This window comes from Dipteris shenzhenensis, chromosome 27 (genome assembly GCF_047967505.1).
Source record: "Dipteris shenzhenensis isolate YYH24624 ecotype China chromosome 27, Dip_SZ_1.0, whole genome shotgun sequence".
NCBI lineage: Eukaryota > Viridiplantae > Streptophyta > Polypodiopsida > Gleicheniales > Dipteridaceae > Dipteris > Dipteris shenzhenensis.
Window position 1 is genome coordinate 40,114,312 of NC_141622.1, and position 13,105 is coordinate 40,127,416.

At 38.3% G+C, this 13,105-nt stretch overlaps 1 protein-coding gene across 2 annotated transcripts; it reads left to right on the forward strand.

The window, feature by feature from the left end:
* The first annotated feature begins 6,138 nt into the window (after positions 1-6,138).
* Positions 6,139-8,283, forward strand: LOC147884295 (uncharacterized). Of its 2 annotated transcripts, XM_087398909.1 has the most exons (4): positions 6,139-6,490; positions 6,597-6,715; positions 7,256-7,380; positions 7,947-8,283. In XM_087398909.1, exons 1-3 carry the CDS (start codon positions 6,293-6,295, stop codon positions 7,371-7,373), a joined length of 435 nt encoding a protein of 144 aa, XP_087255035.1. In that variant the 5' UTR covers positions 6,139-6,292; the 3' UTR covers positions 7,374-7,380; positions 7,947-8,283. The 2 variants fall into 2 exon arrangements, with proteins under 2 accessions (XP_087255035.1, XP_087255034.1); XM_087398908.1 differs by lacking the exon at positions 7,947-8,283 and having other exon boundaries at positions 7,256-7,709.
* Positions 8,284-13,105: the final 4,822 nt, after the last annotated feature.

A 13,105-nucleotide genomic window follows, 5' to 3' on the forward strand; every position in this document is an offset into this window, starting at 1 on the left:
ATACAAGATAGGCTTCTTATATAGAGAGAGCCTTTAGAATAGTCAACACTTATGGGATCCTCTAATCCACATCTCTCCTTGTGGATGTCCTTGATCCACATCTTCACATCATGTAGTCCACATCCTAGGGTGGCTACTTTAATACATTTCTATACCATACCTTAGCCTTTAATCTATGTGCACATGGCACCATATCTCAACACCTCCCCTTGGTGCCATGATCCATTGGTTACTACAAGGTGGTCAGATGTGAGTTACAGATCCATCACCTCCCCTTAGTGCATACCTTGCTACTTAAGGTGGTCAAGTGTGGTTTTTACATGTCAATACCTCCCCTAAGTGCTTGCATGGCTACTTGCAGGTGGTTAGGTTTGATTACAAGACTATAGGCTAAAGGTGAAAAGGCTTTTGCTTCTCAATACATGTTGTTCTTGTCATTCTGCTTAGGGCTTGATGATGACTCCACATAGTTGCTGGTTCTTTAATTTGCAGTCTTCCTCTTTGTTTTCCAGCTTCTTGCAATGGTGACACTTTGGTTTGTTCTTCAGTTTGTAGTTACTTTGATAGTGACCCATCCTCCCGCAATGGTAACACTTCGTTGATGTTTTACTGAACAATGCTTGTTCTTCATTATTACTGCTCCGTGTTGATGTAGATGTCAATGTCAATGCCTTTAACTCTCTTTCTTTATCAAGAAGAGAGGATACACATTCCTAAAACTTTGGATCTAGAAGATTCTTCATAGTGGTTGTCAGTGCGCTGAGCATGCTTTTAAGGAGGATTGCAAGGGTATCCTTTAATCCTACTTTTGCATTTATGCCTTATAGTTAGGTCATAATTTTTTTGATCTTGTTGACATATTGTGCCATGGATTTATTGAACTCATGTGCAAACCATAGAATTTAATCTTAAGATGAATTTCTTGGTTTTTGGCTTTTTCACTAAACACTATGTTCAACTCATCCCACGCATATTTGGCATGATCCTTAGAGTCTATATGATGAATTATGTTTGGACCCAAGTGCAAACGAATGAGTGATAGTGATGCTTCATCTTTTTCCTTCCACCAAGCTTCAATTTGTGCAGTGGGTACATCTTCTTTTATAGTCTTCCAAAGCTTCTGATGCATCAAGAGATACCTCATTTGTGTAGACTAGGTGTGAAATCCTTCCCCAATGAGCTTCTCAATAGTTGGGGTGCGTATTTGCCATTGCAAAGGTCTTACCAGTTGAAGGAACTTTCAAATATGGTAGTGTCTAATTGCATACAACAAATCTGACTTGATAAGCATGTAGAGTGGAAAAGGCAATCACTTTTCCTTTTTGGAGCATGTGTAGATTCTTCTTGGATTGCAAGTTATGGCTTGTCAAAGTTTTATGAAGAAGAGGGGCAATTGATGATGTGGCACATGCTGCTCATATGTAGCTTACAAATTGTGCTTAGGTTGCAATATGCCACATGGTAGTCTTTTAACCCAGCTGAGTTAAGCCAAGGCTAAGCAGACTTAACCATCATCACATCTAATCCTAACACGTGTCATGGATGACATGGTAGATGAGGGTGAGGTAGCTTGACCCAAGCTAACTTACTAACCATAGATTTAACCCAAGGTTAATATTGACCTAGGCTTACTTGCCACATGTCCTAAGGTTCAACCTTAGAAAAAACTCTGCAGGGAGATGGTACCAACTCGGGGCAACACATATCTGCGTAGTAGCAACAAGAAGCAGTTCGTCCTCCTTCAACGATATTACCTTCACCGAAACCTCATCGCCTTCTATGGTGACTACCTCAATTTCTTGCAACTTTAATTCGTCTGGATCATCCCTGTTTGTCACCTCGTAATCACTAAGCTATGACAGATAAACAAGGGCCTACTTAACAAAGCCTTCGAGTCAAACAAAGATGTCAAACGGCCAAATAGACTGCACTTCTTCTATGCCCTCAGATCAGTGCCAAGCACCTCTCACCACCGAGGGGTTCCCTCATGCTTTCAGAAGCATATCAATGCCCACTCATGCTCATGGTCACTTCTAGGTTGCTGATGACTTTAAGCTGGATGTGAGGAGCCCGAGCTAGAGGTGATGTAGCTGTAAGCAATTGGCATTTTTTCGTTGGAGCGAAAGTGGATTGTCGCTATTGACTGTGGGCTATAAGGCTCTTTGAAGAGCCTAGCTGTTGGGAGGCACCGAGACATGGTTGGTGCAGGAGTTGGTTGAGCTAGGGCACCTAGGGCATTGGCTCTTTCATTGATGGTGTTGTTGCTACATTGCTGGCTAATGGAAATAGCACCTTTGGAGTTCATGTCTCAACTTCCAAGGTCAATGGTTGCTGATATTGTTGAGAAAATACCAATCAATCGTTGGGTTGGAGATGGCACTATTCTCAGACTCAGTCATTGGTTGCTCTATGCTTTGTCTCTCTCTCTCTCTCTTGGTCTTGGAGTAGAGATCACTCCTTATACTCTCCTGAACTCTCTCACACAAAGATAAGAAAAATGGGACTCTCTCACAATAATAAAAAATCTCTCTTTAATGAGTTATACAACACTCATCTACCTAGGCTTTGTGGGCAACCTACGCTCTAATACCATGATAAAGATATAATATGTGATTGCCACTAACTTCTAAGCCTAGTGCACACAAGATCAAAAAAAGAACTAAGGAGGCTCAAAGCACACTACATAAGACATGAGAGGGAGATAGCAAATATATATCTATATTTAACAATACAAGATAGGCTTCTTATATAGAGAGAGCCTTTAGAATAGTCAACACTTGTGGGATCCTCTGATCCACCATCTCTCCTTGTGGATGTCCTTGATCCACATCTTCACATCATGTAGTCCACATCCTAGGATGGCTACTTTAATACATTTCTATACCATACCTTAGCCTTTAATCTATGTGCACATGGTACCATATCTTAACAAAAGTATATGTGGAAAATGTGATGAATCTAGCATTTCTTCTCCCAAGACTTGAATTGCTAATGACCTTTGCTATTTTTACATATTGTTGTCATGAATTTTTTGCTTGATCTACCTCCATAAGCATGCTAGCACTTCTCATTGTCTCGAAACTAAAATTTGGGCTTGCCAAATTTCATCATCATGAAAAAGGTTTTGCCTTCAAAGACAAGCATCATCGACTCTTGCTAGTGCCCACTCTAACTAGGATAGTGCTTTGTGCTCATATGGCCTATCCTCTAATAGCCAAATATCAGCACAAACTCGATGTTTGGAAATGAGAAATTAGTGACTCAACTAACTGATCCCATGCTACTCACTCTAGCCATGGGCAAAAACTACAAGCAATAGTGGATCATGGTCTAAAATAATGAAGCCTAGCTTAATACCAATTTGTCCTCCTCTAGCCTTGGCCCCACTAACCAACACAGAATCTATCTAATGTGGCTAGGGATAGAGAGCCGGGACAAGACCCAATCCAAGAGAATTGTAAACTATTTAAAAATTGAGAGAAATCATCCAATTAAGTTTAGGAGGTCATATTTGTGTAAATCTGACATACATTTATTGTAAATTCACCCAAATTTGGAGTTTACTAATTGAAGTTGACGAGATGTTGAATATCTTATTTCATCTACTAAAGCAGAATACAAAACATCTACCATTACTTCCTGTGAAGCAGTTTAGTTTATTATTTACTCTTTGAACCTAAGATTTTATCAAGTGATTCTAATATGTACCCTACTCTAACAACATGAGAAGTATTTAGTTGGAAAAAGACCTACTATTTCATCTTACAACAATATTGAAGTGACTATCATTATTAATGAGGTCCTCCGAGGCGAGATTGATCTTGTCCATATTCCAACACAAGAACAAGTTGTAGATATCCTCACCAAGCCACTTTTCCTTGACAAATTCCTCTACTTTCAACATTATCTTGGTATTCTCTAGAGCTAGTTATGACTTAAGAGGGGACAGTGATGGTTAAGTTGTACATGTGACTGGATAGTCCCTAGGCAAAAGAGAAAAAATCTTGATTGACTTGAGATCCACACAAAGATATGCATTTTTCCTTGGGCAAGGTGCTATATCATGGTTTTCAAACAAACATCAAGAGTGGAATGTAGTTCAAAAGTCTTGAAAGTGGATTGATGTACAAATAAGACCTCAAGTAGAGAGACCAAATAACTAATCATAAATTGAGTGGAAATTATTTTGTAACCTTTGATAATCAAAGTAAATGAGTTCTAATTTGTTATAGAGTCATGTGGTCCCTTTACAAAAGTTTAATGATGGTCCACGCACATTATAATTTGGTATAGAAGAGCTTTCTAGAAGGCTCCCTTTGAGTATACCATGTGGTCCCTTTACAAAAGTTTAATGATGGTCCATGCACATTATAATATTCGAGATCTAATAGTTATTGATAAGGTAACTGCCCCATTTTCTAATTTAAAACAAAAGTGGGTCTAGTAGTTGGTATGAATGGAAAGATTCTAAGTTCTCTATCATGTATATCAATTATGTGATGCATGCAAATGTTTCACATAACTTACATGAAGGAGGGACGGTGCAAGTTGAGTGGGTTGGAAGTCCAAATATACCTTGCCACGGGATGGAAAGAATGTGGTAGAAAGTATCAAGGTTGTCATAATATTAGCAACCTGGGTCCTAAAATATAAGAAATATTGTCAAACCAAAAGTAATGTGAAAAGCCACTCTATCCAACAAAGTACATATTCTAGTTATCTACCCAAAAAAGTAGATATTCTAGTTATCTAAGGAGAGATATGGAGGGATTTTGCAAAATTAAAGAGCACATTTACCAATGAAGTTAATAATTTTGATTCGATGCTCTTCGGATGTTACATGAGGTGACCCCAAAGAAGACATGTACAACGTATTTACAACAACATCATGGTAGTTTTGATTCAGACACTTTTTGATGTTTCACGAGGGAACCCCAAACAAGGCATGTACAATGCATTTACAATGACATGGTAGCTTTGATTTTGATCATACATGAGGGAACCCCAAACAGTACTTGTACTCCTTGAGTGGGTTATGTTTATCTCAAAGATGTGGATATAATCCATAATCAAACTTAGCACAAGGTTTTAAAAAGCTACATTATACCATCATTGAATGTTGTTGAGTGCTTATGGAGCTTGGTAGCCCCAACAACCTTGAACCTCCTAGAAGGTACAAGACAACGAGTGTGATGCCTTTACCTTCCCTAGGATGTGATGCCCTCCTTGAAGTTGTTGATGCTTGCCCCACATGCACACAATATTAGTGGACCAATGTTCATGTGTGATCTAATGGTATTAGTACCCTATGAGCATCACTAAGAATAGCTATTGATTACATTAAGTCAACACCCAACACACTTGCAAGGATGCCTAGTGCACAATTCCAAGAGCATTGACAAAATCCCAAACTTCATAAGGGAAACATGTGTGGCAAACAAGGAATGCCAATGCAAACAAGGCTTGTCAAAGTGCTGGCAAACATGCTTCATAGGAATGACATGTGTGGCGCATGTATGTAGTGAACATGTGTTCTTTTTCACTATTGGCCAAGCCATGTCTTCTTGTAATTGATAACCTAAGGTGAGGCAAGGGCTCCCTTCGCTACTAGTTGCCTCTGTGCATAGGTGGAGGCCTTGTGTTTTAGCTTCTCTGATAACCTTGTGCGTAGCATACACATGCACTCTCTTTTTTGGGAGGGGAGTAGGGGGGATGAAACCATTGACTCAATTAATGGAATGTACACACACACACACAGAGCTTTGGGTAAATTCAGTGACTTAGGCATTTAGGTAAGGGCTCCCGAGTTGGAACCTTTTTCACTTTGGTTGCAAACTCGAAGATCCCCACGCTTGGTTTTTTGTGTAATGTTGATGCTTGGGTTTGTGGGTGGTTTCGAGACGGACCAAGTCTGATCAATACGGGTGTCTACCGAGACTTGCAACCCTGATAACTTGTCTCTCTATCCACAACGGGTGAGTGAATTGAATTCCGAGGTGGAGGTACAAAATAGGGAACTGCGAGGTTGCCCAAAGAAAACCGAAGGTTTGCGTCTTAAAACGTAAGGCTCACGTGACATTCTTTAAAATTATAAAGAAGTTCCATAGGAGTTATCAACAAGTTCATAGAAAAATAGATAATATCATGCGAGTCGTCTGCTGTCTTGTTTACATCTCCTTGTTTGCGCTAATCGTCTGAAGCAGTACACAACTCTTGAGCCTTGAGAGTCTACCCTCGTCTTTTGCCTCATCCGCTCTCGCGTCTTGTTGCTCATCCCCAGCCTCTCTCATTCATGGCGCAGCCGTCGCCTCTCTTCACGTCACTGCCGGCTTTTTCCAGTAACTCTTTCCTGCCTCTCACCTCATCTGGCTTTCCTCGTTTGCCACTCCATTTTTCCCTTCCACCCGCAGGATACATGCCTTCAAGGGACCCCTACTGCAGGGTTTTCCCGCATGTACATGCGGCCGCGGCGAAACGTGAGACTGCGCTGGTGGGTCTCTCCGCCCCCTCTGTTTGTTTGCTGCGCGCGCTGTGAGGACAAGATGTCGGAAACGATACTAACTCTATGGTGTATTCCATCGATTAAGCGCAAACAGGTGTTTTCGGACGAATCTAGAGGAATCCTGTGCTATCGTACCGAGTCCGGGGAAATAACCTGCGAGGGATTTGATGAGGGACCTTATTTTCGGCCTCCTTCCCAAGAGGAACAGAGAAGGTGATTCTTTCCTTTTGAAATCGCGTTTTACTCAAAGTTCCAAAGAAGCTTTTTCACAGCTTCTAATCACACGTTGACAGTTAAGAGTGCCTGCAATCCGGTCTCCAAAGGTTCTAGGTAGCTATCCTCGGAGGAGTTGCGTCTTTCCGATCGCTTCACATTTAAAATTACAGAAGACAACGCTACAACTAGTGTTGTTTTTGTGTACTGGCGTCATTTCGTGTTTGTACTACATTTTTTATAATGGATACTCCCGATAATTTCATAGTTTGTGAGGAATGAAACATCATACACGAAGGAAAAAAAGAGATGCAGCAGTTGTCACTGAATCTAAGGTTTGCTGGTCCGTATCACTTAACGGTAGCTCCAGGAGACGAGAACACATATGTTAATCTAAGGTTTGCTGGTCCGTATCTCTTACCGGTAGCTCCAGGAGACGAGAACACATATATTACCTGGTCCTTATCTCTTACCGGCAGCTCCATGAGACGAGAACCCATACATTAATTATAATTCACTTGGATTTGCTAAATGCCACAGGATGCACTGCAATGGGCTTCGGCAGAGCTGGGACTTCCATAAGAACTTTCAACCAGTTGCGTGCAAACGGTGTTGGGCGAAGCAAGGAGGTGTCTACGAAGGTCTTGACGAAGGCTAGGAGGAAGGTGGGCAGCCATGTTCATTTTTCTGTTCTTTCCAGGACCGAGTCTACTCTCAATTTAGACGGAACATTCACTCTTCGAACGTTTGTACATATGTAACGCCGACATCCCTCTCGAAGCAATCGTGAGGGGTTTAGTTATCATAAATGTTTTAATGGATTATTAGCACCAGCTTGGTTTTTACTCTGCTAATTACCACTTTTAGAATGCATTTTGTTAACGAGTCCTCTCGTTCTTTTTACATGTGTAAACCAACACGGATTGCCCATGAGCAATTCTTGCTCTCATGTTAAGAACTTCTTGCATTTTTAAACCAAATGGTACATTATTCATGAGTTTGGACTCTAATAAATTCCAAATTCTTAGAATGGACTCCTACATCACAAAAGAAAATATAAATGCTTAATATTAAGTAATTGAATTCAAAAGACATAAAGAAAATCTGTTTTGAAAGATTATGGAAGACACAGAAAATGTGTTTTGTACAACTATTGAAAACATAGTTTGAAAAAAATGTGATTCAGTCAACCTTGAACCAAATTGAGCATAACAAAAACATTGAACTCCAGGTACAAGGGATAAAAGTGAAATACTTAAAGTATGGAGGTTGACCAAAGCAGTTGAACAAGAAGTGGTTTGTAAGTCTCACCAATCAAAAAGTCCCCTTCCATTATCGAACATACTATGTTACATGTCTATAAAGTGACCGCCTCAGGATTTGCAAGGGCTTGCTTTTACATCTTAGTTAAGAAATCTTGCCAACATGCTTTGAGTATTGGCTTGTGCAATGATCCTTCCTATACGATCAACTATTGTATTTCTCCATCTAGTGGGATTGGCATGCTTACCAATGCTGGTCACTATTATCTGCTCACTCTATCCACACACTCGTTGATCACATGGCCAAGGGGAAAATCCTAGGAGAAGACGGTATGCTTATGGAATTTTATTCCACTTTTGGGGTAAAGCTCTTAGAGTTGTGACAAGAGTCAACATCTAAAGGTTCGTGAGGCCCTAGTATTAACATTTGTATGATTAAGCTTATCCCTAAAGAGGGCTCTATACATGAGCTAAGAAATTGGTGACCACTGGCTATACTCAATACTAGTAATATAATTATTGCTAAGGCACTAGCTCCTCAAGTCAAATATAGGATGCATTAACATGTGGCAAGGCGTATTCGAGCCAAGATTAATTATGTTTTCTATATCCATTACCTAGAGACTCCCCTCCTAGATTTGATGGGCCTTGGAATGTAGTCAAACGTACAACTATCTAAGACAAAGTGGCTGTAACAAAACTCAATCCTTTTGTTTGATGAGTTTTTAGATTCATGGCATTTTTGGTTGAATGTAGGAAAGGAAGGACATGCTAGCACAAATAGATGCATTCAAAACAATGATCAAAGAAGATTGATAATGGTATTTATGGATAGCTCTCATATTTACAAAATCATTATCTAATATTGTTATGGTTTATACATGTATAGAGGGGCCGAAGTTTTAAAACATTACAACAAGATTACAACGTGTACATGTATGGAAGAGGGCTAAGCATGGTTTCTTGTACATATTACATGGTTTTTTATAGAGTGATCACCCCATGTTGTAAATACATCCGATCTTCTAAAGGCACTCAAGATGTAAAATCAAAAAATATGTAAAGCACATCCTTGGTTACTTCTTAAGTTTTATCTTTATATCCACAAATTGTAACAACAACAAATTAGTTATATCTAGAAAGTACCACTCAAATTATAATGAACAAAGATCAATTTAACACCATTCAAAGTAAAGTAAATAAATATGGATTCAGTAAAAGAGAATCTAGATTTAAGAGAGACATAATTTCTTTCCTAACGCCATTAGGCTGTCAACCCATTCCACCTAGTAACAAATGAAAACATTTAACAAACCATTGTCTACTACTATGTCATAACCTTGGACAATAATGAAACAATGTAATCATTGAGCTGTGTTTCTCGCTGGCATCCACCGCTCTAAAGAAAATTTCATTCTTGCTATTTAGTTGACTTAAGAGTAGTAGGTCAAAAGGCAAGTCATTCAGGATAAACATTTAATTATATTAACAATGTATCTTACAAGAGCTCATATATATTCCTAGTTAATTAAAGCAAACAAAGCTTCTCATATGAACACATTTCATTAATTTTGGACTCGTATGTCTAGTTTTGGACTAATCTTAAAAATCCATCCCAAATGCAAAGTTTACTTTATGAAAATATCATTCGAGAATGAAAAGTTTACTTTCTGGCACTGTCATTTCCACATAATAAATTTCACCATATCTCTTTATAATGTTGCACTAATAATGCAAAAACTACAATTAAATTCTAGTTTTGTATTTCTTGTTTTTAAGAATCCTATTCATACTTTGAAAAAATCTTGAGTTATTAATTTAAATCCATGAAAAAGCACTTAAATTTTAAGAATTATTAATTTAATTTAATCCATGAAAATGCACTTAAAATTCAATCTAGAAAACAATAACACTCTTGAAGATTCAAAAAATGAAAATGTTTAAATAGAGAAGAGACATGGAAGACTCTTTTGTACTCCAAAAAATAGCAATATCTTGCAATTTTATATTATCATGTGTTTACAAGAAATATTTCTCTAGATGAGTCTTTGTACAAAGGAGTCTGTCATGGCCTTTTCAATAATTTAATTCTGCCTTTACAATGACTTAAGTACAAATGGACGATCTTGACATTTTCTCGTTTGAAGGTCCAATTTGTCTCACTTGTCACTTGGGTGCCATCTTCATTCACTCCTATCTGATCACCATTATCTCCAGTCTTTATTGATGCTTGAATGGTGTTATCATGAGCATTCTTTGTTTGTGCTATTCGTAATATGCGACATCATTAGTAGCGGTTATTTTTTTTTCTTCTACATTATATCCCATGTGCTTCTTTGTTTTCTTTGTCCTTGATTTTTAGGATACTATGACTGTCTCTATGGAAAGCTCTGAAACTGCTTCATGGTTTGGGACCCATTCCTTTTTTAAACAAATAGTATGCAGTGTATTGTTATCTTGGTTCTCCTGCCTACTCTTTGGCTCATGCCATATCGTTGTCAATGTTGTAGCTCTCCCCTGGTCATCCATGCTCACGTCCACCACTTTTGCAACCTAGAACTTCACATTCTCATGTTCATCGTTTGATGGTTGAGAACTGCAACAAAACAATTGACGTCTATGTCTGCTTGTGGCATAAACTATCTCTTCTTCAGTCCACAATATGGATGTGGGAGTAGCGATTTGAGCTCATCTTCAAAGAGACCACAAGTTGGGTGCAAGTCATTACCAACATTTGGCCAAAATAAAGGCCGTTCTTCCTTAACATCCTCTTCTTGCATTTTCTCAAGGTCCTTTATCAATTGGTAGGTAATGCTAATTACAACAACAGTGTGTTTCTTCCAAGAGGGCTTCCAATTAGGAAATCTGCGAAGCATTTCCTCTTTGTATGTAATAAAAGCTTTCAAGCCTACTATTTCAACTTTGGATTTCTCACTTATTCTTTTATAGGAGCCCATTTTGGATGCATTTCTTTCTTGTGGAGGCCACTATATAAAAACCCCATATAACACGTGCGATCAAGGGGTATTTTTTTTAAAAACTACCTACGGATTTTTATTACCTAGTATATGCACCCCTTCTGTAAAATTTGAGATGATTAAAGTATCCTCTATGTATAAAATTTTTTGACTTTTTTAATTAAAAAACCCCTTATGTGCTTTTTGCAAAAAAAAAACCCCTTATGTGTGTATATTTTTTGTAACTCCACAAAAATATAAAACCCCTTTTGTTGATCGCACGTGCTATCTTACTTATTTCTTAGTGACCCCCTAGGGATTTCTTTGCTCAGAATTGAAGCTAAGAGACTGTAAGATTCTTCAAGTTCCTATTTTGTATCATGAGAATAGGATTGCCACTGCATCACTGGTTTTCATCCTTTAAGAAAAAGCAAAAGTAGAGTGGACTACTGTGACCTGACAGGGCATCACCACCTTTTTGTATGAGAGGTAAAATGAAGCTCTTCCAATCGTACGACCATGGAGCATACTATACCTTCCTTGCGGCCACCAACTTGCCTCCCACATTTTCTTATCAAGTCATTAATCGTCTCCATGTTCTTGTAGTTTAGCTCTCTTGAGACTATGCTAAAAACCTAATCGATATCCTTATGTATATGCCCAACGAACAAAAACCCAACTTCAATATCAGGGAAGATTTGATGAGCGATTAGCATTGAGAAAAATGCAAACAACAGTACATTCTTATTCTCTAAAGCACAATTGTCTACTTGTATTCTCAAATTTGCTGGTAGGTGACCTATTTCTACATATACACTATGAATTACCTTCATTATGGATGTTATAACTTGATTGCTATTATGTAGATGCAAGGAATCAATCCATATTTTTACAAAAAGCTTAAATCCATGCATTAACACTCCTCATAAATGTGTCTTTAAAAGTATTTTCCTTGTAGCTTAGGTGGAGTGTTAATGAATCAAGGTAATGTTGTTGTATTCTAATCCATGCCATCTACAATAACGCACATATACTTGTTGGGATGAGAAATAGCTTGCTCCTTCCAAAATGCATATTTTAGTCTAGAATGCCAAACAAGTCCATGATGAAATTGTTGCTTTTTTTTGTATGATTCTCTTTGTTTAGGAGATGTTGCACTCTCAAGTGGTCGCTTAAGATCATCACAGTCATCACTACACTATGATATTTTTTGCCTATTGGGGATTTTAATATGTCCAAAGCTCTTCTTCTAAAGAGTATACAAAGTATGGGCAGATGCTAGAGCATGCCCTCTTTGCCTTTGTGTTTCTCCAATACAGTTAAATACTTCTTTTTTAATAAATCCTATGAGAAGATGCATTTCAGATAGATGGGGTTGAGATAAAGCACTTTTATGAATGAAGTCTTTCAAAATTTCTATTGCCGCAATAGTTGAGGCTCTTGTTTTGGGCCTTCCTGTGTTATCATAAATGCAAAATTCTACTCCATCCTTTGCTTTATTGGCCAAATCCCAATACGTGAGATAAGCCTATAATAATGCAATATGCCTTATTGCAAATACTTTTTCCATTTACTAAAGAGGCTTTATTTGCTAGGTGAGGGAGTTCATTGCAAGATAAGGTGGCTTGGTTTTATCAAGTTAGTTTGATTCAATGGAAATGAACGAGCAATTGATTCTCTATTCGTCCAATGTATTGCCTCCATTCTTTAAGTGTTACAGTGTGTTTATAACTCGATGTTTTCCCATCATCATACGGTTCTCCTTCGATAGCTAACCCCGACCTCTAAGTGTTTTATATGTTGGCATCTGTTCTGCACTTGAGCACTCTCCTTAGGATTGCAAGAGCGAGCATCTTCACCGAGCACAGCACTGGGTTGGGAAGTAACCAAGTAGTTTTGTGTTAGCCAGGTGTGGGATTGACAAGCGCCAACAATTTTATTAGTAAATCTATTCTATCCTTATGTGATCTTTGAAACCTTGATTAAAGGATGCAAATGTAGACTATTAAGGAAGCTTGGGTTCCCTTAAATGGCATTATAAGTTGTAGCTTGTTGCATTGTGGGATGGTAGTAGGTAGCTTGACCTCTTCATGATGACAAATTATCTAGTAACTCTTTTGATTTTCACTTGAAGAAAGATTTCATATACATGTTTAGAATGTTATTCTACT